Below are 27053 nucleotides of genomic sequence, written 5' to 3'. Positions count from 1 at the left end.
TTGCGTGCTTCGGTCTTGCGCCTCCTTCACCAAGGGCACTGCGGTGTCTCTCGCACAAAATCTCTGGCACGCCATCATGTGTACTGGCCTGGCATCAACTCTGAAATAGCACACATCGTCGCTGCCTGCGGCCCTTGTGCATCACAGGCCGCTGCACCAAAGTCATCTTTGTCACCGTGGCCTTCGCCTGAGAAGCTCTGGAAGCACATTCATGCTGACTTCGTGCGACCTTTTTTAGGTACTTATTGGCTACTCGTAATTGATGCCTACTCTAACTTTCCTTTCATTGTCCGTTGCACGTTGCCTACCACCGCGGCAACCACGAGTGCTCTCGCCCGCATTTTTTCTTTGGAAGGCCTTCGCTCTACTCTTGTTACTGATAATGGTCCGCACTTTGCCTCTTCCAAATTTGCAGATTTTTGTGCTCGTCACGGCGTCATGCATGTCACGGCTCCTCCGTTCCATCCACAATCTAACAGTGAGGCTGAACGACTGGTCCGCACATTTAAGGTTCAGATGAAGAAACTCCTGACTTCTTCTGCTGCTGATGATGCGCTTCTCTAATTTCTGCCTTCTTACCATTTCACCCCCATGCGCGACCACAGCCCGGCTGAGCTCTTACATGGCCGAGTGCTCCGCACGCTACTTCATCTTCTGCGGCCTTCCACCTCATGGCCGCGGGTGCCTTCGTTTGGCCGGTTCACCGCCGGTGACCTTTTATGGGTACGGGGATATGGCAGGTGGTCAAAATGGATTCCGGGCCGCATCTTACGACACTGTGGCCGACGCCTGTATGAAATCCAGACAGACACGGGTGTTGCAGTGCGTCATTCAGACCAGCTTCAGCCTCGGGTGCAGGCAACGCCTGTTCCAGATTCATTACACCACCTTTGGCTCTACCTGACACTCTGGATCTTGGCATCTCTCATTACTCACAACGCAGCCCTCTTACCTCATCTCGGTGCCAGCACAAGAACAGACGCCACCAGGAGACATGCCCATGCAGGAACCGGATGACCGTCATCTGTCGGAGCAACGCTACTCGCCTCCTTCTCCTACGGACTCCGACACATTGCCCATGTCTCCTGTTATATCAACCGGACTTGCCGCAATGGGCAGATTGGTGCATGGGGCCCCAGCAGATTCGACCCCTACGTCTCCTGTCATCTCGACCCGTTATCATCGGGGACACTTCAGTCCGTATGGGAAGCCTCCTCCTCGAGACTTCATAGCCAGTCAAACAATGCCTATGGACGTTAGCCATCTACAGGCCACCTCCATCAAAACCAGTGCAAAAATTTCATAAGGGGGAAAGTGTTGTGATGCGCCGATCATTCAAAGTGCCACCGCGCAATTACGCGCGTCCTCTACATGCGGCGCTGTCTGCCAGCCATGCAGCAGCTGCGCCACCTAAGTGGCCAGCCAGCCAGTGTCTGCTAGGCTTGGACTCAGTGCTGATTTGAATGTTACCGTGTTCACATGTCTTGCTTTGTCAACTTGCTCTGTCACTTACACGTGTTGTGTCGTTTTTGAAATATATGTGTCCAACTTGATGTTATAACACTTTCATTATCTTCCAACATCTGTAATTCACAAGGGAGGTGATCAAATAATTTTATGGCTGCATACTTTGCTCATTCATGTGCAAGAGAACGGTTAAGTTGTGGCTAGCTTCTTTTGTTCCTAGTTATATATTTATGCATGTTATTTATTATTTTCAAACTGTGCTTATTCTTCATAATAAACTTTGAAAGAGAATAAATGTATTGTGAAATTGTAATTTTTTAAACAGTTACCAGCAAAAAGTTCGAGGATGGGCATGAAATATGTTTACTGCATATTTATGCACAATGAATACTGTGTGTGTGTGTGTGTGTTACCTCAAATAATACCATATGACATAAATGAATGGAAGTCTGCATAGTAAGATAACTTCCTAATGCTTTCATTGCCAAAATTGGCAATTATACATAGAGCAAACACTATTGAACTCAAGTGCTTAAGATTAATAATATGTCATTTTCAATTCTACTTCTGTCAGTATGCACACCCAGGGATTTTGGAAATTGATTCTACATATTTTCTTTCCCTCTGTTGTATTGTTGTTGATGATTTATTTTGCATTATGAAGTACTGAAAGAACTGTGTTTCTTAAAAGGTAGGTGACAGACCAGTTACCAAGAAGCAAACAATAATTACTCTGAATATTTTATTTATGGCTTCTTTTACAGTTAGGCTTGATTATGATGTCTGCATAATCAAAAAAGAGCACTGTTCCTATATTGTCAGCATAAGAGGGAAGGCAATTTATATATAGCAAGAACCAGAGTGGCCCTAGAATTGAATGCTGTGGAATACCAATAATAATTTGTCCCATTCTGAAGGAGATTCATCATAAGAGCTACATGAAGTACCTAAAATGACTCTTTTCTTCCTGTCAATTACGTATGAAGTGAACCACTTAGTTATTTTACATTGAAAGCCATAAACTTCAAAAGGTTGTTATGAAAAGAGATAATGAAGTAATAATACTTTTATTTTTTACAGTTTTGAACATGGATTTTATTTCTTTGTAGATCACAGATCTTAATATGATTACATTACACACATTTGGTAAATCAATAATAAAAATTTAGTTGCAACAGAGAGGTACCGTAATACTTATTCTGTCTACAAGAAGTAACAACTGAGGAGGAATGGCTGCAAATATCAACTACATAAACAAGGATGGATGGGAGCAGAGATATCACAGAAATACAGAGCTCACAGGACTGCACTGAATGCTATAAAAATGAAATTTAGAAGAGCATGTATGACATGCAACTGACAAAGGTAAAACACACAATGCTTTTGAAAGTTTTGTAATACATCTCTATAGCTGATGAACTGTCTTTGAAACACTCCATATCATACAGCTGAAAGATGGAAAGCATGCTCAGTGATGATTCTGACGTTAACCTTAACAGATTTAAGGAGATGAGGGACAAAGTAAATTTGGGAAAATGAACAGAAATTTGAACAGTACTCCTCTGGGAGCACAGTGCTGCCTAACTCTTTATGAATTGCAAGAGCTAATGCATAGTAGCCTTAAACACTTAGAGAAATGATGAAACGTTCTGGTAGCATTTAAGTAATTTAAGGAGAAAAGATAATTCACCAAATAGTAAATTACTGAGTTGTTGAAAGGTAAATAAACAAAACTGAGAAATTTGGCAATATTATGAAAACAATAGCTGTTACTCACCACATAGCAGAGATGGTGAGTCGCAGATAGGTGCGGGCACACACACACACACACACACACACACACACACACTCACACACATCAAATACAACTTTCACACAAATGACCACAGTCTCTGGCAGCAAAATCCAGACTGAGAAATTTGCTAGCTTTCACACATATATCATTTTCCGCAGCTATACAATACAGTATACATACACACACAGGCGTATGTGCATTACACTGCCTGACAAAAAAGTGAGGCACCCAGAAACAAAGGAGGAGACAAAATGAAACTTCATCAGTTGAGAGGGTAGGTGGTGTTATTTCAGCAATTAAAAAGCATGAGTGTACAAAGAATTTGGCATTCTAAGCCCACTTATCAGTGCAATGTTGCACCTCCAACGGCATTAATGCATGCACTGATTCAATTGGGAAAGTATCATAAAGCTATCATACCCTCTCTTGAGGCAAATTGCCCCACAACTGTTGTCCTCGATACCTTGGACACTGGCACTGAGATGGAGCCGAGATCAGAGCTGATCTCACACTTGTTCTATCAGGGACAGATCTGAAGATGTTGCTGGCTATGGGTGTACCTCAGTATGATGTAGACAGTTCACACAGTCATCTACCATGTGTGAATGAGGATTGACATGTTGAAAATGGCACCAGAAAACTGTTACATGAGAGGTAACACAGGAGGACACAGGATGTCTGTGATGTACTGTTGTGCCATTAGAGTTCCCTAAATAGGTAGTAGCCATCATACCTGATGGCCTCCCACACTATGCCATCAGAAGTTAACGCTGCTGTGCCTCCGCAAAACACTAGAAGAATGGAACCTCTCTCTCGAGGTCTTTGCCATAGTCACTGATGATGGTCATATGCAGTAGTGCAACCTCTGTTTCATAGCTGAACATAATGCTATGCCATTCATCAAAAGTCCCTAGTTCCTGGTCACAGCACCACTCCAAATGCAGTCATTTGTGTTGTAACATAGATGGCAACCTATGCAGGAAAGGTACCTCCCTAGTTCAGCTGCTGCTATTCTCTGACCAAGGGCATGGGATGACAGAATGTTTCACAGAGTCCATTACTTGTTTTCAGATGGCAGGCACAGATGTGAAGGGTTATGATGTGCTTGGTGCAAGAGTCATGTATAACGAAAGCAGCAATCTGGAAGGGGTGGGGATGGGGGTGGGGAAAGGGGAAGGGATAACCGAGTATGTATGAGGGAGAGAAGAGCACTGTCTGGTGGAGTGTGCAGGGTCTAGACAGAGGCAAGACAAGACCGTCACCAGGCGCAGCATCAGAAGGCTGTAGGGCAGGGACTAAGAGGAGGGGAAGGAGCAGAATGTGGAGTGGAAAATGAAAGGAACAGGGAAAAGAAAAGATGGGTGGGTGCACACAATAAGGGTGAGGGGATGTGAATAGGGAGCAGGTGACAGGACAGTGGGAGTGGAAACTGTTGGGTGGATGGGATGGGGACAGTGGGTTACCATAGGTTGAGGCTGGGATAATTTCGGGAGTGGAGAATGTGTTGTGAGGATAACTCCCATCAGCACAGTTCAGAAAAGCTGGTGGTGGAGGAGAGGATCTAGATGGCACAGCAGCCTCTGAAATAAAGCATGTTATGTTCAGCTGCATGTTGTATCGTAGGAACATTTACTTTGCTCTTGGCAACAGTTTGGTTGTGGCTGTTTATCCTTGTGGACAACTGGTTGGTAGTCACAACAATATAAAAAGCTTTGCAATAATTGCAGCAGAGCTGGTATGTGACATTGCTGCTTTCACAGGTGGCCCAGCCTCTGATGGGGTAGGATAAACCAGTGACAGGACTACAATATGAAGTGCTGGATGAATGAATTGGGCAGGTCTTGTACGTGGGTCTTTTACAGGGATATGAACCTTATGGCACAGGGTTGGGATTGGAATAGCCATAGGGATGGACTAGGATGTTGTGGAGGTTGGGTGGGTGCTGGAACACCACTTTAGAAGGGATGGGAAGGATCTTTCGTAGGATGCCCTCACTACAGTGCACCACAATAGGTAATAAAAGTGCTGATGAAGGATGTGGTTCAGTTGACCTAGTCCAGAGCGCTTTTGGATGACGAAGGGCACATTTTTTTTAGCTGGTCCTTGGGGGAGTGGTGGGAGGTTTGGGAGTGTGTGGGAAAATGGCAAGGGAGATGTTTGCAGACTCGATCTGGGGGATAGTGCCCTTCTGTGATGGCCTCGGTGAAGCCTTCAGCACACTGGGCAAGTCAAAATGCAGGTACTGTTGCTGTTTAGTGGGTTTAATGAGGACAGAAGCGTGGCTGGAGCCATCAGAGAGGAGGAGGTCAATGCCCAGAAAGGTGGCATGCTGGGTTGGAGAGGACCAGGTGAAGCAGATGGGAGAGAAATTGTTGAGGTTGTGAAGAAATGAAGACAGGGCATCTTGGCCCTGATTCCAGATCATGAATATGTTGTTGATGAATCTGAAATAGACTAGGTGTTTGGCATTTTCGGGGCGCTAGGAATGTCTCTTCTGGTAGTCCAAAACAGGTTGGCATAGTAGTGTCCCATGCAGGTGCCCATGGTTGTACAGCTGATTTGTTTGTATACCTTCCCTTCAAAGGAGTAGTAGTTGTGTGTTATGATGAAGTTAGTAAGGTATATGGGGAATGAGGTGGTGGATTTGAAGTCTTTAGCTCTACACCCAAATTTAACCATGTTTGACTTTTCAAAGACCTACTCTACTTCTCCTGAACCCTCGAATGGAAAAATTTCTTTGCCACCAATCCCTAATCAAAAACATTGAACCCTGCCTCTCCAACTGAAAAAGTGCTTAGAATAGTTGACGCACAAAAATGTCTTCATGCTGGATATCCCACACCAATATGACTTACCACTGTGGTTGTGGGTAAACAAGGAAATTACTGCAGCCAATGAACAAATGTCAATATTATATAAACATTTCAGAACTGTAAAAATCCTTGATGGTAGCAACATTGGCCAAAGATTCCAATCACCACATGGATTACACCTTAATAGACTACAGAAAAACTGCTCATAAAAAAATATAAACAATAATGTCAACAACAGGAATCAAATGTGCAAAAGTGAAATCATTTTAAACTGGCAATCTTACAGCACAGCAGAGACGAAACCAACACCTCTGCTATCAGCATTTACAACAGAAAAAACAGCTCATCTGACATGCACAAGAAAGGAAGTCCAGTGTTTTTTATGATGAGTCACACAAGGGAGGTGCAGCTTAAGTCATCTGATGCATTTCACCTGGGGCAGCCAGATGACAATGGTCAAGAATTTTGTGTGTCCAACAGCCAGACAATAATGCAAGAAGTTTGTTTTTCTTCTACATTAATATACAGTCACAAAAAAATACCTTATTGATACAAATTAGCAACATGTTACTGTAGAAAAAATCTGAAGCACGGTGGTGTTCCAGTCTTTGTCTAAGAAACAAATAATTTAATATATGAAGTGATAGATATAAGTTCTCTATGTATGGAAGCAGTTTTTGAAGTCTCAACAATAATAATCCGAAGTCAACAACTAATAGCTATATCAGTGTACCACTCTTCTAGTTGTAGAGCCAACTTCTACCACCGAATGTATCAGAATGACCAAATGAGGTGGGAAGAAGTAGAAGCCACTGTATTAAGACTCGTCCGAGCTTTCCAAGTGATTTATTGTTTCCAAATACAGTGCTGTGTTCCCCTCAGTCTGCGTCACTGGGTCGCACAATGCTGAGGACACCGCTTCGCTGCCTGCGAAATGGCTTGGTGCAGAATGGCTGCCTCAGTGACCTGTGCACACACTGTGTGATGGCCTGGTATGCCAGCAGAGTTGCGTCGTCGTCAGGATGCTGGCAGTTGATGCGTTCCTGCCAACTCAGTGCTGCTCGGTGCAAGCTGCAGGTGGCCAGCTGCGTCCTTCTCTCTGGCGTGGCTGAGATCGTGGAGGCAATGAGTGCCCATTATCCGGCATCCAAATCTGCGCCCCTCACCTCAGGATGCCTCCAGCATGCGTTGGAAGCTAGGACACCTGCCTGCGGTAGCGAGCCATGGAGTGGCCCACTGCTGGCTGGCTATGGACCCTGTGTAAGCCTCAGAGGGTTGAACCAGTGACCCGCAGTGGACTGGAATGCTGACGCCCCATCTGCTGCTGCGGGTAGCTGGTGGTGTGACACGCCCCGCTGTCCAGGAGAGCTGCCCCACTTGAATGGATCTTGTTAGAAACCCACACCTATTTATATGTGGCTATGCACCTCTGTTTTGCCATGCACGCCATTCGCGTCATGTACTCGTAACATGCTAGGTTGGCCAGTGGGCCCCTTCTGCCTGTAATTTGTGACATGCAAAACTGTTACTTATACTCTTTCAGCAATTTGATGGCCCTGTGGCCTCTATTCTACTTTGCAACTGTTGGTATGTGTAACTCACTGCAATCTGGCCTGCACCTAGCTGTAACTTGTGCTCAGAATATTGCACAAAACTAACGTTCCCTATCCTAAACGGTGGTGCTGCTACGTTATTCCCCTCTTCAGAAAGATATGGTCCCCACGTTGACCCTTAACTAGCTCTCAACTTGTTTGGGTTGGCACCAATGGCATATTTCCTTAATATTAGAAAACTTAAATGTGGTCTAGTGCCCCATGAAACCATGACATGAAACAAAACGTAAAAATTCCTTACTGTATGACCACTGCTCAAATCAAATGGTTCAAATGGCTCTGAGCACTGTGGGACTCAACTTCTAAGGTCATCAGTCCCATAGAACTTAGAACTACTTAAACCTGACTAACCTAAGGACATCACACACATCCATGCCCGAGGCAGGATTCGAACCTGTGACCGTAGCGACCACACAGTTCCAGACTGTAGTGCCTAGAAACGCTCGGCCACCCTGGCCGGCAACCACTGCTCCATCAACCCCTTACTTACTCATCTCACGCCTTCAGTATCCAATCCACTGGGACTTGGACTACCCTTGGTTCCCTCTTGAAATTATCTCTCTGCCTGATCTGAGAGAAAACAACATATAACAAAGTTAAGGCTGCATTGACACTTGGCACAGAGGTGCTCAAAATGATCGTTGTTTGCCTTTGCCTTTCCCTATACTGAGTGACATGTTGCACAAGCTGTTTGGCTGAGTCTGATTTAACAAGGTCAGGTTCTGCCTTGGCAAAAACTCTAAAGTGGCTTCTGGCCAGTACGGCTGTGGCTGCATAACATTCAATTGCGTGACTCCTGAAATTGACGCTGGCAGGTGGAAGGTTGATCCTATTATGTTACAATTAGTTCCATTGATTAAAATTCCACTCCCCTTGAGCTCTATACATTTTGCTTCTGTAAATACTCTCCGCTCAAAACAACTTGCTACTACTACCAAATTCTTATAGGTGGAGAAGATCCAGTGCATCCCAACCCATTGCAAGCTCAATTTTGGCTCCACAATGTCCCTTGGACAGTCTATTCCTTTCCCCCTGGCTAAAAATAACTGCACTGTGGATGTGTTTGGATTGGTACTTACCACCCTGGCTGGACATACCGTTACCTTCCCTCTATGGCAGATTCGTAATTCCTCCCTTGCCATCTCGGCCATACCAGTTTTTAGTTGCTGAGATCATAAATACCTCTTTAGTTTTCACTTCCACAAACTTGCCCAACTTCACTTGCCTGAGGACAGCAGGGATTCCCATCTCCCTTTCTCCCTCTTCAAAAGGACTGCTGTCCACAGCAGGCTATATTCTAAAATACATATAACATATGAAATACAATGCCTAATTACTCTATGCAAACCCAGTGATACATGGAGAGAGAGAGAGAGAGAGAGAGAGAGAGAGAGAGAGAGAGAGAGAGAAAACAAAAAAAACTCTACTACTTTCTGGATCGCAAAGCATACGGTACTTCATGTTGTACTCTACCTTCCTGATTTTCTCTGTGCTTAGCACCTCTTTTCCCTCTCTCTTTCTTCCTCTTTCCTTCCTGTGACATGCCTGGAACCACATTCAGGCAACCCTTAAATGGCCGTAACTCCCCAATGTGTACTATCATTGTTCTAGTTGGCAGCTGAGGCTTAACATTAACGTGGGATGTGGTTTCAACAACTTGGTATGGCCCTTGATACCTCGTGAGTAACTTCTTCGTTTTCCCTTTTTGCGTATAGGGATTGGACTGCAGTAAACTTCCTTTCCACTTTACTGCATCTTCCTGCCTTTCCAAAGCCTTTGTATTCGCCTTTTATACCCATTACCAAACAACCCAAATTGTCCTTGTGAATTGATGTACAGATTCACCGGTCCTTCCTTTCTGTAGCCTCACCAAATCAAACAGTGACGGCATTTTTCACCCATACACTACCTCATATGGAGACAAACTGCTATTTGTATGGACTTTTGCTTTGTATGCACATACAGTGTGCTTCAAATACCCGTCCAACTGATGGTGATGAGAATCCACATAAAAACTCAGAATCTTCTCGATTGTTCAGTGTACCCATTCTGTCCTTCTGTTGGCCTGTGGATGCAATGCACTCGCCCTCAACTTCTTTATGTTCAACAATTTACACAGTTCCTTCATTAAATCTGACATGAAGTTGGTCCCTTGGTCAGTAATTATTGTCTCCAGTACACAAAACTTCAAAATCCAGTTGTTTACTAATACTTGCACTACCATTGCTGCCTGTTGATTTGGCATAGCCACCACCTCCACATGCCTTGAAAAATGGTCTATTATTGTCAGAACAAATCTGTTCCCCAATGGTGTTCACCTGAAAGGTCCTAAGACATCGATCCCCAGCAAAGAAAATGGACATGTCGCTTCTGGTAATCGTTGTAGCTGTATCTGTTTCCGACTCAAACCTGCTCTCCGCGCACATGGTATACAATTCTTGACATATTGATCCCCGTCTTCTTTCCTACCTCTTCACGAATATCTCTCTGCCACTCTCCTATTTGTTGCTCTACACCCTCCATGACCGGATAATGCGTGATCATGTGCTTCCTTTAAAACCTCATCCCTTAGTTTCGCTGGCACTACTACCCTTAGCCCTGACTTCATTTCCCTGCACAGAAGACCGTCATACATATTAAACTGTGGTTGTGTCCGATACAATTTACAATTGTTGTCCACATCCTGTAATACTTGCCATACTGCTAGGTCATAACCTATGACTTCTACTTTTGCCACCTTCCTATTTAGTGCATCCACATTACCGTGCTTCTTCCCAGGCTTGTGCACCACCTCGTAGTCGAATTCACTAAGCCTCACAGCCCATATAGCGAATCTAGTGGACGGATCCTTCAACCCCTACAACCATTTCAATGCAGCATGCTCTGTCACTACCCGAAATCTTCTTCCATATAAATAACATTTAAAATATGTGATTCCATAGATCACACTAAGCATCTCCCTCTCAGTTGTTAAGTAATTCCTCTCTGCTGCATTCAACTGCCTAGATGCATAGGCTACAGGATGTTCTTTCCCATCAGTTTCCTGACTAAGAACATGCCCTAATGCTTGATTCAATGCATCACATGCTAGTATAAACTTCTTTTCAAAATCTGGAAACACAAGAACCGGACTTGATGTTAACACTTCTTTCAATTTGTCAAACACTTTCTGACACTCTTCTGTCCACTCAAATTTCACACCCCTCCTTAACAATCACACCAATGGCTGTGCTAAATCTGCAAAAACGAACTTTTGGTAGAAATTGCAAATTCCGACGACTGACTGCACTTCCTTAACTGTTTTTGGTTCCCAAAAATCCCTTACAGCCTGTACCAACCTCAGATCTGTTCACACTCCGTTCTTACTGATAATATGACCCAAATATTTTACTTCTTCTAATGCAAAATGACACTTCTCCAGGCTCAACGTCAAACGAGCTCCTCTTAACCTCATAAAGACTTCCCTTAACTGCTTTCTATGTTGCTCCATACTACTTGAAAACACTATAATGTCATTCAAATAGACCAGACACTGCTGTGGTTTCAAACTCCTCAAGACACTGTCTAGCAACCTCTGAAATGTAATCAGAGTGTTTTTCAAACCGAATGGCATTCTAATGTACTGGTAATGGCCTCCAGGAGTAGAGAAAGCTGTTTTTGGGCGATCCTTTGGAGCTTCCTCTAACTAATGATAACCACTTGCCAAATCCATTGTAGAAAAGTAAAGTGATCCAAAGTCTCCAATATGTTTGGAATGGGATATGCGTCTGTTACTGTCTTATTATTGAGGTATTGGTAATCACAACAGAACCTGTATTTCTTAGTTCCATCTATAGATTTTTTTAGGCATAATGACAATGCCTGCTCCCCAGCAACTATTACTAGCTCTATGATACTGTCCGCAAGCTGCTGATCAATGAAATCCTCCACAATTGGCTGCAAATACCTCGGTATTCTGTATAGTTTACAGTAAACAGGTGCTTCATTCCCTGTTGGTATCCTATGTTGAACTAATGCTGGTAACGGCTCTTGTGGAAAAAACAAATCCTTAAATTCCCACAATAATTCTTCCATACGCTCTCTTTCTCCTCCTTTCAAATGCGTAATTTTGCCAAACAATGAAATTCTATTGGCAGTTAGCGGTTGGTCACTTCGCCTACCTCTCGAGCACCAGTCTTCTCCATGTTGCACATCCAAATTTGCTACTAAAACTCCTTTCCTCACATTCGCATCTACAGCGCTGAAATTATCCACGTTCATGGGAACTATTCGCCCGTTATTCCCCTCCTGTATGCGTGCAACACTACGTTTCACAAAACAACCCAATGAAGCCAAAACTTCATTATCCTCCAATGGTTCAATAACACACACTGTACCCACAGGTAGATTTGACTCCACACTTACCCAAAGTGACTTTCCTGTGCCACTAGACACACACTCATGCGAATTAAGCCTTAATGCTAATGTACGCGGTTCAATTGGTTTGTTCATTACGTTGAACGCCCCTGGTAACAGCTCTGCATTGACAACAGTTTCCCCTAGCTGAAATAACATTTCACCAAGTTCCACGGTTCATTGTCCAAGGTCAATTTTGGCATGATGTTGATGCAAGAAATCTACTCCAAGGATCAAGTCGTAGCCCTCGCTTACCCATGGTACTACCTCCATGCATTCATTAAATCAGACTTTCTCTATTTGAAAGTCAACTGTCACCAACCACAAAGGCATGACCTCCTTATCCCCCACTCTATGCAACCTATAATGTGGTGGGTCTAGCTTCCTTCATCCCATTATATTTCTAGTAGCCACTGACACTTGTGCCCCTGTGTCCAACAAAATCCTAAACTTTTTAGTTCCTATGGATCCTACCACTGAACATTCCACCTCTGCATATGTATTCATAGCACTGAAATGAAACGGGAGCTCCATTAGGTGGGTCTTGGGCCCACTCTACCATTTAATGCTTGTCCACCTCTCCTATCTCCACTTCTCCATCCTCCCCGCTGCCGATTTCCACCTCTTCCTTTATTCCTTGGTGACTGGGTATATTACCTCTGCACATGTCCCGTACAACCACACTTAAAACATTTCACACCCACTGTAAACACTGTTTGCCTCTCACGTACCCCTGTTGCCATGTCTATTTCCTCTCATTGAATTGCCAGCTCAATGGCCAAATACAAATCTTTTGGAGTCCCTTCACGCATTTTCTGTGACATATGTGCCAGTAACCCTCTCAAAAATACATCAAGTGCTCTTTGATCGACCTCCTGAAACAGAACACTATTCGCTTCATTGCTCTGACCCAACTCGTAAGTATACTCATTAATTTCCCTTATCCTGTCCACATATTTCTCCATCGTCTCCCCGTGTCTCTTTGTCATTGTTCTTAACCTCTCTCTAAAGTACCAAGCGCTATTCTGCTTTTTGTATCTTTGTAAAATACCTTCCTTTAACTGCTTAAACTGTCCTGCCTTCCTTATGGCCTCAGAACACCTTACATATGTTTTCACTTCACCCATTAATCTAATCTTGACTATATGTAACAACTGCTCATCAGACCAACCATTCATCACTGCTGAAGTCTCCAAGTCCGCCACAAATGAATGCACATCCTCAGATGCCTTGCCAGAAAATGGAATAATCAAACTTGCAGCAGGTGGATCAATCCCCTGCACCCTAAGCAACAACGACTGATCGAATGTGGTTTCACGCTCACTTCTAGATGTTAATTCATTTCTCAACTGCGTATTGTGCTACTTTTTCCAATAAAATCCATACCGCTTCTGGTTCCGACACACCTCATGTCCATGACTCTGCCATTGTGTTGCTTTTGTTCCTAGTTAGTCCCAAAACAAAACATTTAAGTACAAGAATAATCCAACCCCCTACACCTCAATGTCATCATACTCAAATCAATACAAAAGTAATTAAATACCATGAAAAAAAAAATCTTACTGCCCCAAATACACTAAAACTTATTCTGAAAATAATAATAATAATAATAATGATAATATGCCTACACAAAACTTCTAAAATGTGGCTCCTGGCAGGCCACACTCAAAACACAAACAAGAAAGAAAATGACCAGCACTCAAAAGAAAACTGGTCAAAACTCATCACATCTTGTGAATGTAATGCGGGTGGTGGGCTCGAACATCATACTGGGCAGACGATGACCACTATTCTGACACCAAATGTAGTAGCAACTTCTACCACCGAATGTATCAGGATGACCAAATGTAGTGTGAAGAGGTAGAAGGCACCGCATGAAGACTCGTCCAAGCTTTCCAAGTGATTTATTGTTCCCATCTACAGCGCCATGTTCCTCTCGGTCTCTGTCACTGGGTCCCACAATACTGAGGACACCGCTTCACTGTCTGTGAAACAGCTTGGCATGGGATGGCTGCCTCAGTGACCTGTGCACACACTGTGTGTCAGCCTTGTACACCAGTGGAGTTGCGTCGTCGTCAGGATGCCGGCAGTTGAAGTGGTGGCCCGCGTCCCTGCTGACGCAGCGCTGCTCGGTGCGAGCTGTATCCTTCTCTCTGGCATGGCTGGGATCGCGGTGACAATGAGCGCCCATGATCCAGCGTCTGAATCTGTGGCCCTCACCTCGGGATGCTTCCGGCATGTGTTGGAAGCCAGGACACCTGCCCACGGTAGCGAGCCAGGGAGTAGCCCACTGCTGGCTGGCTACGGACTCCGCGTCAGCCTCAGAGGGTTGAACCAGCAACCTGCTGTGGACTCGAACGCTGGCACCCCATCTGCTGCTGCATGTAGCTGGAGGTATGACATGCCACGCCGTCCAGGAGAGCTGCCACACTTGAATGAGTCTCGTTAGAAACCCGCACCTGTTTATACGAAGCTGTGCGCCTCTGTTTTGCCATATGCACCACTTCACGTCACGTACTCATGACATGCTAGGTTGGCCAGTGGGCCCCTTCTGCCTGTGGTTTGCGACATGCAAAACCGCTACATGCAGGGTGTTGCAAAAAGGTAGCGCCAAACTTTCAGGAAACATTCCTCACACACAAATAAAGAAAAGATGTTATGTGGACATGTGTCCGGAAACACTTAATTTCCATGTTAGAGCTCATTTTAGTTTCATCAGTATGTACTGTACTTCCTCGATTCACTGCCAGTTGGCCCAATCGAAGGAAGGTAATGGTGACTTCGGTGCTTGTGTTGACATGCGACTCATTGCTCTACAGTACTAGCATCAAGCACATCAGTACGTAGCATCAACAGGTTAGTGTTCATAACGAACGTGGTTTTGCAGTCAGTGCAATGTTTACAAATGCAGAGTTGGCAGATGCCCATTTGATGCATGGATTAGCACGGGGCAATAGCCGTGGCGTGGTATGTTTGTATCGAGACTGATTTCCAGAACGAAGGTGACCTGACAGGAAGACATTCGAAGCAATTGATCGGCGTCTTAGGGAGCACAGAACATTCCAGCCTACGACTCGCAACTGGGGAAGACCTAGAACGACGAGGACACCTGCAATGGATGATGCAACTCTTCGTGCAGTTGATGATAACCCTAACGTCAGCATCAGAGAAGTTGCTGCTGTAAAAGGTAATGTTGACCATGTCACTGTATGGAGAGTGCTATGGGAGAACCAGTTGTTTCCATACCATGTACAGCATGTGCAGGCACTATCAGCAGCTGATTGGCCTCCACGGGTACACTTCTGCGAATAGTTCATCCAACAATGTGTCAATCCTCATTTCAGTGCAAATGTTCTCTTTACGGACGAGGCTTCTTTCCAACGTGATCAAATTGTAAGTTTTCACAATCAACATGTGTGGGCTGACGAGAATCCGCACGGAATTGTGCAATCATGTCATCAACACAGATTTTCTGTGAACGTTTGAGCAGGCATTGTTGGTGATGTCTTGATTGGGCCCCATGTTCTTCCACCTACACTCAATGGAGCACGTTATCATGATTTCATACGGGATACTCTACCTGTGCTGCTAGAACATGTGCCTTTACAAGTACGACACAACATGTGGTTCATGCACGATGGAGCTCCTGCACATTTCAGTCGAAGTGTTCGTACGCTTCTCAACAACAGATTTGGTGACCGATGGATTGGTAGAGGTGGACCAATTCCATGGCCTCCACGCTCTCCTGACCTCAACCCTCTTGACTTTCATTTATGGGGGCATTTGAAAGCTCTTGCCTACACAACCCCGGTACCAAATGTAGAGACTCTTTGTGCTCGTATTGTGGATGGCTGTGATACAATACGCCATTCTCCAGGGCTGCATCAGCGCATCAGGGAGTCCATGCGATGGAGCGTGGGTGCATGTATCCTCGCTAACGGAGGACGTTTTGAACATTTCCTGTAACAAAGTGTTTGAAGTCACGCTGGTACGTTCTGTTGCTGTGTGTTTCCATTCCATGATTAATGTGATTTGAAGTGAAGTAATAAAATGAGCTCTAACATGGAAAGTAAGCGTTTCCGGACGCATGTCCACATAACATATTTTCTTTCTTTGTGTGTGAGGAATGTTTCCTGAAAGTTTGGCCGTACCTTTTTGTAACACCCTGTATATGTATATTCTTTCAGCAATTTGATGGCCCTGTGGCCTCTATTCTACTTTGCAACTGTTGGTATGCGTAACTCACTGCAATCCGGCCCACACCTGGCTGTAACTTGTGCTCAGAATATTGCACAAAACTAATTTTCACTATCCTAAATGGTGTTGCCACTACATATTATAACACAGAATTATTATAGAAAATTTTGAAAAATTGATAATAATGCTCTTAAACATTTGAAGCATCTATTATAAATATTAAGATCATTAAACTTATATTGTCTAAATGACAAACCCACCAGGCTCAGTGCTTGCTTATATAATATAACATGCAACTTTTGGCCAAATAAAACTGAATTTGTTACTGTAAACCTTGGGATTCAGATCATGCGCAGCTGTGGTTTAGGCACCCTTTAAACAACAATACAGACAGTTCAGCAACTGAACTAGGAAGAGTAACCAGGCCAATCAATGAACATAATTTGAATCAGTTAAAAACCCATCTTAATCACATAAACTGGGATACAGTACTCGCTAGTGATACATCTGTCAAGGATTCAACACAGAAATTTTTAGAATTTATGTAGAAAACCTCAACTTTTGTTGTTCCAAGTATCATAGAAAGCACCCAAAGCACAACTGGAGTAATAAACTGCAAGAGCTGAGAAACTGGCACATGTGACACCTGTGCAAACTCCGGGAAGAATGACGGCGCACTATGACAGATTGCATCAGAATCAAGTTGAGAAGGAATCTTACACAGCAGCAAGAAGAGTGTATAGATCACAAATTAAAGCAGCCAAGAGGAAAGCCAATGATAGTTACATATTCAATTCGACAAATAAGTGTAAAGCAGCATGGAATATTATCAAAACTGAGATAAGCTCCAAAAATAAACACAAAAACCTTCCAATGCAACCAAACACCTCAAATGCACACTGTACCAGTTCTGGCTCAAATAAAAATCTCACTGAAGATGCAAGTAAAGTGTAGTTTTGCTTCCAGCTCTAGATAGTAAGCAGCATGACAACTTCTGCTGGACTTGTGTATGCTACAGACAGGTCAGCAAAGCAATTGCCAAACTTAACAACTCAAAAGCAGAAGGCTTCTATGGGCTCCCAAACAATATAATAAAAAATATAAAGAAAGAAATTCTACTGCCACTAACCAAAATCATGAAACAAATGCCAGACAAAGGAATTTTCTCAGATTGCCTAAAAATTACTATTGTAACACCTATCCATAAGAAATGTGATAAAGCATCTCCTGATATCTATCATCTCATCTCACTCATACCAGTCATATAAAAAATTATAGAGTATTGTATGCACAAAAAAATGTACCAGTATTTCAAACAAAATAATCTACTTAGCTCCTCACAATATGGTTTCAGACCTCATTTTTCCACAGTCAAAGCAGTTGAGAATATCATCACAAAAATTTATGGCTCTTTTGAGACTAAGAAAACAACCTGTGCAACTCTTCTAGGCTTGAGGAAAGCTTTTAACACTGTCTCCTACAGTATACTTATAAAAAGGCTCCAATTCTATAGAGCTGGAGAAGATATTCTTTACTCTCCTCCAAGTAGCCACTCATCCCACTCTTCCCAAATCCTGTCAGCCTCAGCAACTGTTCATTAGATGCCTGCCACTTTAGCCATTACTGCCTGGACTGGATGTCTGGGTGTATGAAAGTGATTAAAATTATTAGAGTGATAGCCACAAAACCATCTATGTGAATGACTGTTAGAGTCAATAAATCCACCAAGAGGATAAAAGCATTTTTATATTTGACAGAACAGATAAAGAGCCATTAATCTCTTACTTACAAAACAAATGGCCATAATTTAAATGAAGTGTGATGGATATAGAGGAACTGTGGGCAAAATTGAACCTTGCTGTGCATTATTCTTTAGATGAGCATGTGCCACCTATGTTGATTAAAGGCATAAAATGACACAACAATGGCGATAAGTTAAAGTTAGTAGAAACTTGTGCACTTATATAGAGTTTATACACTATGCTGCCATTACATGTATAAAATGCATGTTTGACCATTAGCTGATTTATCAACCAGTTTCAGTCACAGACCATCTTGGGCTGGCACGAGATGCTGGAGTTTGCAGTCATGTGTGCATGTGGTGTGCTTGCTTGTATGTGTGTGTGTGTGTGTGTGTGTGTGTGTGTGTGTGTGTGTGTGTCTTTTGCTGATGAAGGCTGTGCCTGAAAGCTTTATGCAAGGGTCACTTAACTGTGCCTGTCTGCAACTTGACATGTCTTATTGTGGATAATGACATAAAATACATGATCTCTTCCCCACAAACAACACAACACATAAAATACACAATTTTAACATCAGTGTGTGTCACAAAAGGTAAACATAGATACATATTTAAATAATAGTGGAAAAGCATACAACAAAATGAAACAAGAAAGTCTGTAGCAATTTACCATGGCATAAGTGCCACAACTTCAATTAGCAGGCTGTATGTGAAATTTTTAAAATTAAGAATGGAGAAGATTATAACGGAAGTGGAGAAATAAAGTGGCTTTCAAAGAGGCAGATAAAGTGTATACAATATCTTCACCCTAAGACAGATCATTGAGAAGAGACTGTAAAGGAATTCAAGCAGTCACTTGAGGTCTTTATAGGTCTTGAGAGAACGTATGACATGGTGACACTGAAGATGTTGTTTGAGGTGCTGTGGTCAGGGGAACTGCCAAAAACTTATGTAAGAAGAATCATAAACCTCTACATGTAAGAAGAATATGCCATTAAAGTAGCAAAAGAAAGTTGTACAGAGGTCTTCAGAATAATTAAAGGACTGAAACAAGGGTGTTGTCTGTCTTCCAATATTTGAGATATATGTGTAGAAAGCACTGGATCTCTGGTATGAAAAGTCCATGAGCATGGGAATAGAAGCAGGGAACTAGTTCATGTACATACAATTCTATACTGATGGTCAGATTGTTGCAGCAAACTATGAAGAGGACATATTGTAAACTGCTGAGGACATTATTGGAAGAATATAAAAAGTGGTGTTTGAAAAATACTTTTGAGAAGTTAGTATACCTATGTTTGCGAAAGGAGAAAAGTAACTTAGACATTGGTGGACATCAAATTAAAGTGTGTAAAGATGATTCAAAAGGCTCTAAGCACTATGTGACTTGAAAAGTGTGTAAAGAGTCAGTTTTATATGATATGTGATGGTAGATTTGACAGGGATGTCCAACAATGGATTGGACAGGGAAGACTGGCTATCCACAAATTGAAGTCTTTAGTTTGGTTCTCAAAAATGAGTTTAAAGGTTAAAATGCAGTTATACAAATCCACCATGGAACCAATAACAAGTAATGGGAGTGAGTGATAGGAACTCATGGAAAGAAATAAAAAGACATAGAACTTTAGAAATGGACAACGTGAGAACAGAATGTAGAATTTCCTGACTTGACTGCATGAGAAATGAGGACATATGAGAAAAGATGATATTATGAATAGAATTGAAAGAAGACAGCTAGGATGGTTAGTGAATGTCAAAAGAATTGAATAGGACTCATGGTCAAGCAGCACTTTCATGGCAGCCTAATGGAAAAAGAAGAAGAAGAATACCATGATAACAGTGGCTAAGGGGAATCCAAGAAAAAAAGGAGAGAAAAGGATGAGGAAGAATGGCGATGTTGAGATGTTTGGTGACAGAGATGCAGGATGTGGTGACAGCTATAGGACACCCTTGACAAAAAGAAGGAAAAGTATCCTGCATTCTCACCTCCACTCCCCTTCCCTTCCTCAAATGTACATCTGTTATATATATCAGATCCATCTCCAATTTAATAGAAAACTTAATTCTTCACAGTTTTATTTGAGTATCCATTACCATATCAGTTAGAGGCAAAAAAATTAAGCTCTTTTGATGATGGAATTAACTTACTGGAAATCTAGAAGAGAACTTTTAACATTTACTCCTATTTTCAATTACTTACTTCCATTTTCACAGAACCTCCCTGAGTAAGGTTCTGGACAAAGACAAGTATACTCCTGTAACATGGGTTGACACACACCACCATGCACACAGTGGCTTTGGGAACATGGTATTCCTGTCCACTGTGGTAAACCAGAAGTTCTGAAGTCACCTATGGAGTTTCCATTGACAATAAATTGTTGTACTGCTCCATCTAAGCCAACAGAGGTGTTATCTTTTGATCTGAAATGTTAATAAGGCTACTGTAATACATTAGTGATACTTATTACTGTTCTTGAAGAAAATGCCCAGTCAGTAAACCAACACTGCTTTCATGTCAAGATTAATAATGCTGTTACTATGGCTCAAAAACAATTTGTACTTGTTAGTGTCAATTAAATAGCTTTTTTTTTCTTTACAGAGAGCAGGGCTTAATAAATTTTAAATAAAATGTGCAACTGGAGATACCACATTTACAATTTTTGAGGAACAACGTATTCTGGATTAGTTTTTAAGGGATTTACATCTAAGGGAGATTAACAGCAAAACATTCATTTATGAAGCTATGCAAACAATTGTGAAAACTGTATCTGAATGTACAGACCTTTATGTGATAAGGGGTAAAGCATACCAACCATATTAGCAGCTACAGAACCTATTCCTCTTGCCAACAAGCAGAAATCATTTATCTTATAGTAAGGTTTCAACCAATGTAGAATTACAGTATATCCTATTGGTTTTCCATTATTCAGTGACACCAATTGTGTTTGAAATTTGTAATCACTTATTCTTATAGCTCCTATTTTCGTATTCATGTAATGATCAATAGAAGGGTCTCTGGTACAATTCATCTGCAATACAACTTCCAAAGGCAGAGTTTAAAATTTTGGCCGTCATTTAATCATTTTCTAGTCTGAACTGTGACTGAATATATTCAATCTCTAAACTGATTTTGCATAAAACCAAAAGTTCCTGTGATATTTTGTACAATTTGACAGATAAAATTATGCTTTTGGATTCTTTCAGCGCTTCTCTCCCACACAATTTTTAAAAATAATTTCCTTGTACTATCATTAATCAAACTTCAACTCTCTCGTCATTTAGTATGTGCACGTAGCTAGCATACATCCTTCAATATGTTTGAATTCAAGGCAAACATCCTTTACATTTTCACCTCCACAGCTGAAATTTACTGCTGGACACTCAAATAATTAGTCATTTTTTGCACTGCATGTCCAAAAATGCAAGTAGCCAATGAGACTTATTTCTTCCTCCAGAGTAAAGTGATTGAAGACTTAGGGCTTGTTTATTGCCAAGAAGTTTAGACTACTAGGAAGACAAACAAACTTACGGGATTCCTCCAATGTACAATGGAAGCTCAAGGTTTAGTTCAACAAGAGGCAATCCTGATTCTCCACTGGTTAAAGCACCATTATCCAGCTGCAGTGTTCCTTCACGGTCTTGTCTATTCACTTTCACAGAATGCCATTTTCCAAGAACAATTTCATCATCAGATCTGCAAAACATGTAAAATAAAGAATACTGTGATGAATCTGAACAGTTTCTCACAGATGTCTATATTTATTCAAAATATCATGGATAATAAGTAACATTACTTAAATATACATTCTGTTGCACTTCTATTTGCTATTTTTTCTCAACAATGTAGGTGCAAGATGAATAGACATAGCAGTACTCCATACATACATGATTTTGCAGAAAAGCAGCTAATCTTTTCAGATATTGTAGTTTACTTTTGCTCAAGATTGCTATGTGGCGAATCAAATAAGAAGGGCAATTTGATGATTATGATTATGATATTATGATGATGATGATAATGCACAATCAGAATTAGTAAGGGAATGTAATTTTATAGTTCTCATTTGTTTTAGTTTTATAGATGTTTTTCATGATGCAGGAACATTAGCTAGACATTTGTTAACTGAAATGGCAGGAGACGAGATGTTAAGAACTTACTTTTTACTTTAAATTTGAGCAAAGTGCTTTTACCCCTATGCTCTATCAAGTTGAAATGCTAATTATCAAGAAGATAAGGCTGCCTGCAGATTGAAACAATCTGGTATATACAAGCGATAATTCTCATTACTTCAAGGGCATGTAGTGGGGATCAAGCAGGTATCATTTTGAATACTAACTCATGTTGAGTTATTAGCAATATAGTACTACAACACTTCTTAAACTTACTGCATGTTTGATACATCAGAGATTGTTGATTTGCTCTTGTGTTCACTTAAAAGAGTAGCTCAACAAGATGGTGGCATCTCAAGTTTCGGTATGCATGTTTACTAGCACTTGTTAGTCCAACATTCTCTGCTGCCACAACCTAACCCAGCATATGTTCTTAAAGATCTTTCCAAGATTTCAAGGCTGTGAAAAGCCTGACAACTTGCTTTCAATGTTCAGAAATGTAAAACTGCATATTTTGCAAACTGCAGAACCAGAGTATCACATGAGGACAGTATTAGTGAGTTACAGTTGGAGTTAGTCAACTCAGACAAGTAGTTTGATTTAAGAATTTGTGAGGATATGAAACGGATTGACCACAGAGGTTCAGCTGTACATAAAGCAGATAGTAGGCTTTGTTCAGTTGTAGGATGCTTGTAAAATTTCAGGATATTCACCTCAATAATAAATTGACATGTACAGAACACATCAGTACAATATGTAGTAAAGTAAACTCAGTCTGTTATGCATTACAAAAGTTAGCCAGAATTGTGAGTACCGAAGTTCTTAAAATGTATTAATTTGTACACTTTGAATCCATTACATCATATGGACTAGACCTATGAGGAATTTCAGTAAATATGATGAGATACAGAAAAGGGCTTTCCGAACAGTGACTATTGAGAAACACTGAACACACACATCAAGAAAAACACTACTCATAGGTACATCAATAGAAAATGAGAAACTGTTGAAAACTAAGAAAAATTCAACACAAGTCAAGTCATTACAAGAAAATTATAGTGTGCATAAGGATGTACCTATTCAACTTTCTTTCATACAATATCAGCTAAATAAAGAACATTAATGCATTTAAGAAAACAGTTACAGAAATAATGAAGAAAAATCCATTTTATTCAGCAAATTAATTTTATTCTTATTGGAAAGTTAATTCACATGTACTGTGACACAGGCTGCAGCAGTTTTAGATGGGGATGTTTTGAACTGTGGCTGCCAAAGATACCAATAGAGGTTATGACCTAATACCACATTTACAATACTGCCGACATTAGCAAACAATTGTGCTCTAGACATTACCGAATGCTTCTTCTATTCTACTTTGTTTTGTGTTATATGTTGCTCATTGTTTTCTTTTCTTATTTTCAAATGCATGAAGAAACTCACCCCAGTCCATGGTGGGTTTGAGCACAATCTTTACAACACGAGAAGGAATCAGTGATCCCTGATAAGTACTGTAAGTACTGCTGAGGCTTACTGGCAACTGATTGATCTTATTGCAAACCATTCTTGACTGGAAGACTGGAGGGAAGACATTGGATTGTTGACTTATTGTAGGTATCAATGTGCAGAGTACAGTGTACAGGAAAGGACCTGTTCAATGGCATTCTCACATGTAAATGACATAATACTTTGTTCATTTTGATTATCAATTTCATAATATCGACATCTCAACTGATTGTTTAACAGCCAGATGTTACTAATTGTGACCTTTAAAAATTGGTAAAAGAGGGGACATTTCACCACATAAAAAAGCTGAGGTCAAAGCCCTCGTTAATAGGAAAATGTATTCCAATTTGGAAATTTCACTAAGGTTGGAAATGTCAGAAGCTGGCGTGAAGTGTATAAAGAATAAAATTAATTCAGGTAAAGAACTGAGTCCCAGAAAGAAGAATAAATGTGGAAGAAAACCAATTTCCATCCGAAAGTCAGAAAGATTTCTCAAAAGAATTTGCCTAGAAAATAGATTTGCAACAATGAAACAGATAAAATCTGAACTGTAAGAGGCTCATGTGAATGCATCTGAATGCACTATTTGCAGAAAGTTGAAGGATATTGATTTCAAGACCTGTCGACCCGCTAGAAAACCAAACTTAACAGCCAAAATGGAAGCGAAACATCTGAAGTGGGCTAAATAGTGGTGTAATAAGGATGTGGACTTCTGGAGATCAGCAATTTAACTTTAAAACTGTTATTTATGATATGATATAATCTATGTAGATTTATTCATAATGTATTAATTATGTTTCTTGATTTTTACAGGTATGCTTCAGCAATGAAAGCATGTGTGCCGTTGAACAGGAGAAAAATTTCATACTGACTGCATTATTCAGACTGTAAAATGTGCAACTAAGGTGATGATTTTGTCTGTCATTTGTGGCAAGGGTACAGGATGTCTTTACGTGGTTAAACGCATAATGAGGCAAGACCAGTACAAGGAAGTCCTACAAAAATGGTTAATACCACACCACAGAGAATGGTTCCTTGGTGGGGAAACATTTATTTTTATGCGGGATGTAGCTCCCAGTCCCACAGCCAGATCAGTTAAATCCTCTGTTAGACTGACCAGGTAATATTCCCAACATGAACCCCATAGGAAAGGTATGGGAATTAATGAAGAGGGAGGTGGCAAAAGATGTCATCACAATAAAAACACAGGTCTTAGAGAAGATTATCCATGTATGGTATCATCATCCACAAATGCAGGAGACTGTACAGTCCTGCAGCGACAGCATGCTATGCCATATTAAGGCTCTCATAGTTGCAAAAGGTGGCTCAGCAAGATATTAAAACTAATGTTTTCACTTCCACAATATTTTAATTTTTGTTGTAATCATTGAAATAAAATATTTTCAACAAATAGTACATTTTACTTATTTGTTGTATCACCTTAGTTATGAAATGGACTACACATAATCATTTCATTACAATTTATGTATTAAAAAACAAATTTCATTACACATAAATCAAAATTTGCTTAAAAACTGTAATGTGTCTAAAAAATTGGCCACAGACTGTGTATTCTCTAACAAATATGATACTTGGTATGCAACATATTCCTACAGGTAGTTAATGAAGTCTTAAAACCACAGCATTTGTTTAATATATCTAATAACACATATGTAAAATAAAACTAAAAATAAACTCCTCCCAAACAGGCCACGAAGGCCCAACAGTACCGACCGGCCGCCATGTCATCCTCAGCCCATAGGCATCACTGGCTGCAGATATGGAGGGGCGTGTGGTCAGCACACCACTCCCCTGGCTGTATGTCAGTTTCTGAGACCAGAGTGGCTACTTCTCAATCCAGTAGCTCCTCAGTTTTCCTCACAAGGCTGAGTGCACCCCGGTTGCCAACAGTGCTCGGTAGACCGGATGGTCACCCATACAAGTACTAGCCTAACCCGACAGCACTTAACTTCAGTGATCTGATGGGAACCGATGTTACCACTGTGGCAAGGCCATTGGCTATGTAAAATAAAGGAAAGGCAACAACTTACCTACAGTTGACTGATGAGACGTGCATAGAAATATGCAACAGGAGACAATATTCACACTAGCTTTGGAACTCTCACTCTTTCTCTAATAAAAGTACACACATTCACACACACAAAACCACACAGACATCCAAATGCACACAACTGTGGCTCCAACAAAATTATCGATGGGAGCAGTGCCTAGATAGTTGGAGGTGAGGAGGGGATAAGGAAGGATACACGAGATGAGAAGAGGGTAGCAGGCTAGTGTGAGGCAGATTTCCCAACAGATGACTCTCTGAGTGCACGAGAAGATGAGAGGAGATGAGAGGGTAGAAGCATATCAGAGACAGAGGAGGGAGGGTTTCTGGTGAAGGAAAGTTGAGATTAAGGGAGAGACAGGGAGAGGAGTGCAAAAGGAGAGGGGTACAGAGTGAATGCCTGTATTGGGGGGGGGGGGAAGAGATGTAGAAGAAGGCAGTACACATTCTGTATGGGAAAGGTGTGGAGTGGACAGAATAGAGAAAGGAAAATGTCAGGTGAGGCAGTGTGAAATAGGTTAGCACAGGTTTAAGACAGGAGGGTTGCAACGAGTGCAGGATATACTGGAGAGACATTTTTGACCTGCAAAATTCAGAGAAACTAGTGCTGGAATTGCTTGCACAGTGAATCAGGTGTTGAAGTCATTTGTGTTGTAGTTTGCAGCATGTTCAGCAATTAGATGTTCAAGTTTGCAGTTTACTACAGTTTGGCAGTGGCCATTTATGTGAGAATCATCTCATTACACAGTGAGAGGGTCAAAACCCTGATGAAGGATGTGGTTGAGCTCTTCAAGGCCAGGGTGATACTGTGTGATCAGAACACTGCTGATTGTTAGCCAGTTAACAGTTTTCCTGGCATCAGAGACAGAGATGGCACAGAAGATCTGTTTTTGGATTGGCTGGGTATGATACCATCTGTCAATAAAGGCCGTAGTAAGGTTCTCTGTATATTTCGAAAACTCCTGGTTTCCATAGCAGATGGGGCATCCACAAATGACAATGCTGTAAGGGAGAGACTTTTTGACATGGAACAGGAGAAAACTGCCAAATTGAAGGCACTGTTGGTGGTTGGAACACTTGATATAAACAGATATGTTTATGGAGCCACCTGAGAGGATGAGACAGACATTTAGGAAGGTGACATTTAGAGTTTGGAAGCACTAGAGGAAGGGCATTTGTGTGCAGGTGTTGAGATTGAAGAGGAAAGAGCAAAGGTTGTCCCTGCCATGAGTCCAGATCATAAAATGTCCAAAATGAATCCGAACCAGGCAAGGAGCTGTAGGTGTTAACTGGACAGGAAGTATCCCTCCATATGGCCAGTATACAAGTTGTCAGAGGGTGGTGGCGTGTGAGT

The 27053-nt window shown here is 41.5% G+C and overlaps 1 protein-coding gene across 1 annotated transcript in view; it reads right to left on the bottom strand.

Moving 5' to 3' along the window:
* LOC126176521 (agrin-like) overlaps positions 1 to 27053 on the bottom strand; it is a 366518-nt gene that overhangs the window by 23867 nt on the left and 315598 nt on the right. Inside the window, exons 21-22 of the mRNA XM_049923677.1 lie at positions 21551 to 21715; positions 20222 to 20442 (exon numbers count right to left, since the gene is read on the bottom strand). Coding sequence (XP_049779634.1) covers positions 20222 to 20442; positions 21551 to 21715 — 386 coding nt within the window. The remainder of the gene's footprint in view (positions 1 to 20221; positions 20443 to 21550; positions 21716 to 27053) is intronic.

The sequence above is a fragment of the Schistocerca cancellata genome, chromosome 3, assembly GCF_023864275.1.
Source record: "Schistocerca cancellata isolate TAMUIC-IGC-003103 chromosome 3, iqSchCanc2.1, whole genome shotgun sequence".
Taxonomy (NCBI): Eukaryota; Metazoa; Arthropoda; class Insecta; order Orthoptera; family Acrididae; genus Schistocerca; species Schistocerca cancellata.
This window is presented reverse-complemented; position numbering and strand designations above follow the sequence as displayed.